The following is a 3,155-nucleotide window of genomic DNA, read 5'->3' as shown; positions in this document are numbered from 1 at the left end:
ACAATGACAATTCAAATTGTACGTCATATAGTCAAGTGGGTTCCAGCCATAAAAAAAAAAATTAAATAAATCACATTCACATTATCAATATACAGCACAATTATAATTACATATAAATAAAAACACTAGTTTAGCAACCTACTAAAGTACTAGTTAATTACTCGTACGTTTTAAATATCACAATTCTATTATAAATGCATAATTTTAGAGAGGCTACATTGTAAATAGGTTTATTATAGGTTAGTTTAGTCTACATGAAAGTTTCATTCAAAAATATCATTTATAAATGCAATTAATATGATTTCTTTATTTTTAACCGAAATTTCCACCGAAATCGAAATTTTCTCCTAAATTTCCTTAAATTTGAAGTACCGAAATCAAAACCGAAACCGAAATTTAAAACCTTGACTCAAATGCATGATTTTTGAAGTGAATTGGAATCAAAGAGAAGGTTGTTTTGTCTTGTGACATGAGTGTGTCCCATTTTGTAAATAGGGATCTTGACTTGACTAAAAAACAATCATATCAAATGTGTAAATCAAACTATAAGCTGAAAAGTACTCTCCTCGGTGCTTAATTATATATCTTGCATGATTTTTGAAGTGAATGTAAATCAAAGATAAGGTTGTTTTGTCTTGTGACATGAGTGTGTCTCATTTTGTAAATAGGGATCTTGACTTCACTAAAAAACAATCATATTAAATATGTAAATCAAACTATAAGCTGAAAAGTACTCTCCTCGGTGCTTAATTATATATCTTACTAGTGCTATAAATATGGGTTCGTGAAGGAGCAAAGTCAAGTCACACAACCAAAGCTGCCCATATCTTTCCGCCTAAGCTAGCTTGCAATGGATTTTCTCATTCCCAATCTCACGAGCCCTATCACGGTTGGATTGCTTGCAATAATAACCGTTTCCTATTGTTTAATCTCAAGGAGTTGGAGAGCTTCCAAGGGCAAAACAGCTCCTGAAGCCAAGGGTGCATGGCCTCTATTTGGTCACCTTCCCTTGTTAGGACGGTCGGCCAAGCCTCTTCACACGGCCTTAGGAGCCATGGCTGACAAGTACGGACCCCTTTTCACTGTCCGGCTTGGGGTGCATCAATCGTTGGTGGTGAGTAGTAGTGAGATGGCTAAGGAGTGCTTTACGATCAACGACATGTGCTTGTCCTCCCGCCCGAAAATGGCAGTTGCAGATCACATTGGCTATAACTATGCAATGTTTGGGTTTGCACCTTACGGACCATACTGGCGTGAAATGCGTAAGATTACCACTTTAGAGTTGCTCTCCATCCGCCGGCTCGAGCTGCTCAAACACATTCGAGTCTCAGAGGTGACCACCTTTTTGAAAGAAATGTACAAAACTTGGAGTAGCAGAGCAAATGTAAACAAGGGCCCGGACAGTGATCAAGTGTTGGTGGAGTTAAAACAATGGTTCGGGGACCTCTCTCTAAACGTGATTCTCAGGATGGTAGCTGGAAAGCGTTACTCTGTTGCTATCAACGAAGAAGAGAAGAACGAAGCACGTCAAGTTCAGAAGGCAGTGAAGGAGTTCTTTGACTTTATTGGGTTGTTTTTGGTGGGCGATGTGATTCCTTATCTTCAGTGGTTAGATTTAGGTGGACATGTGAAAGCCATGAAGAAAACGGGAAAAAAATTGGACGCCATTGTTGGAAAATGGGTGGAAGAGCATAAGCAAAAGAGAGCACTAGAAGGCAATGCGGCTCATAATTGTAAAGGGGAGCAAGACTTCATAGACACCATGATATCAATACTTGAGGGTGCGGACCTTGGCGGTTTTGATGCAGATACCGTCAACAAAGCCACAACCTTGGTACTTTCTTCTGTATAGCTATAGATGCACACAAATTTTAACATTTTTTATAACTACTTTTCTATGTAACCTCTTGGTGTTTTTCTCAGAATATGATTGCAGGAGGTAGCGATACCACCATGGTAACTTTAACATGGGCAATAGCATTACTGTTAAACAACCGTGACAAGTTGAAAAGAGCCCAAGATGAACTAGACACTGAGATTGGAAGAGAGAGATTTGTAAGTGAGTCGGATATGAGCAAGCTGGTCTATATCCAAGCCATAGTGAAAGAGACGCTTCGGTTATACCCTGCAGCACCATTATCAGCACCACATGAATTCAACAAGGACTGCACCATAGGTGGCTACTTTGTCCCAAAGGGTACACGGTTGATCACAAACCTATGGAAGATCCAAACCGATCCAAAAATGTGGCCTGATGACCCGTTAGGTTTCAAGCCGGAGAGATTTCTAACCACCCATAAGGATGTTGATGTTAAGGGTCAACACTTTGAGTTAATTCCATTTGGAAGTGGAAGAAGAGCATGCCCTGGACTAGCTTTCGGCATTCAAATGGTGCAATTTACATTGGCCAGCTTCCTACATGCATTCCAAGTTTCAAATCTTCCTGATAATGCACCAATTGATATGACTGAGAGTCTTGGGATCACTAACGTTAAGGCTACTCCACTTGAAGTTCTCATCAAACCTCGTTTGTCTCATAAACTTTATGAATGAAAAGTAGTTACTATGTTATCTAATTACTAAATAAAAATGATCAATCCATCGGTCATGGCTTGCGTAGAAGGTTGTCTTGTTTATATTATAGTTGTTTTGTAAAATAAAAATAATAGATGTGTTATTGAGTTTCTGCCATTCCCATGTGCTACTACTGATCTCACTCCATCAAAAATATATAGTTAGTCTGCATTTTTGTTGTTAATATTCTCAGTGGGACATTTCTTTGTTATAGTTACTCAAATTGGAAAATTAAAATTTGTCTTTCTACAATGAATAATTGCAGGATTAAAAGCACTTCTTATTAGATGATGAAGAGATTAGGTGCAACCATACCAGCAATAATGCAATGAAGCCAATTACAACTCTGAAGTTAAGTTTGTTTAGGTGAGAGTAGAGGGTGGACTAGAGAAAATATTTTAAAAAAAAATTGTAGAATTAAAAGCTACACACAAAATTTTCAATACTAAGCAATAGTAATATCTTCCGACATCATAACATTCTCATTTCTCAGGCCAAGAATATTGAGAAACTTTGTAGGGTGTCTCTAAACTAAGAAAGAAAGTTCTGGTGTATGTTAATGTATGTCATACATCAACTTT

The 3,155-nt window shown here is 37.8% G+C and overlaps 1 protein-coding gene across 1 annotated transcript; it reads left to right on the top strand.

The window, feature by feature from the left end:
- Positions 1–762: 762 nt before the first annotated feature.
- Positions 763–2,688, top strand: LOC112165672 (cytochrome P450 CYP82D47). The gene is made up of 2 exons (XM_024302273.2): positions 763–1,834; positions 1,924–2,688. The coding sequence occupies exons 1-2, from the start codon at positions 851–853 to the stop codon at positions 2,551–2,553; spliced, it is 1,614 nt and encodes a 537-aa protein (XP_024158041.1). The 5' UTR covers positions 763–850; the 3' UTR covers positions 2,554–2,688.
- Positions 2,689–3,155: the final 467 nt, after the last annotated feature.

This window comes from Rosa chinensis, chromosome 5 (genome assembly GCF_002994745.2).
Source record: "Rosa chinensis cultivar Old Blush chromosome 5, RchiOBHm-V2, whole genome shotgun sequence".
NCBI lineage: Eukaryota > Viridiplantae > Streptophyta > Magnoliopsida > Rosales > Rosaceae > Rosa > Rosa chinensis.
The sequence above is the reverse complement of the archived record's forward strand: the minus strand, read 5'-3'. Positions and strand labels throughout refer to the sequence as shown.

Bases quoted from the DNA above. Each gene is read 5' to 3' on its own strand.
- LOC112165672 (XM_024302273.2), top strand. From the start codon at position 851: ATGGATTTTCTCATTCCCAATCTCACGAGCCCTATCACGGTTGGATTG. The intron at 1,835-1,923 runs GTACTTTCTTCT...TGTTTTTCTCAG, and splicing joins TCAACAAAGCCACAACCTTG to AATATGATTGCAGGAGGTAG.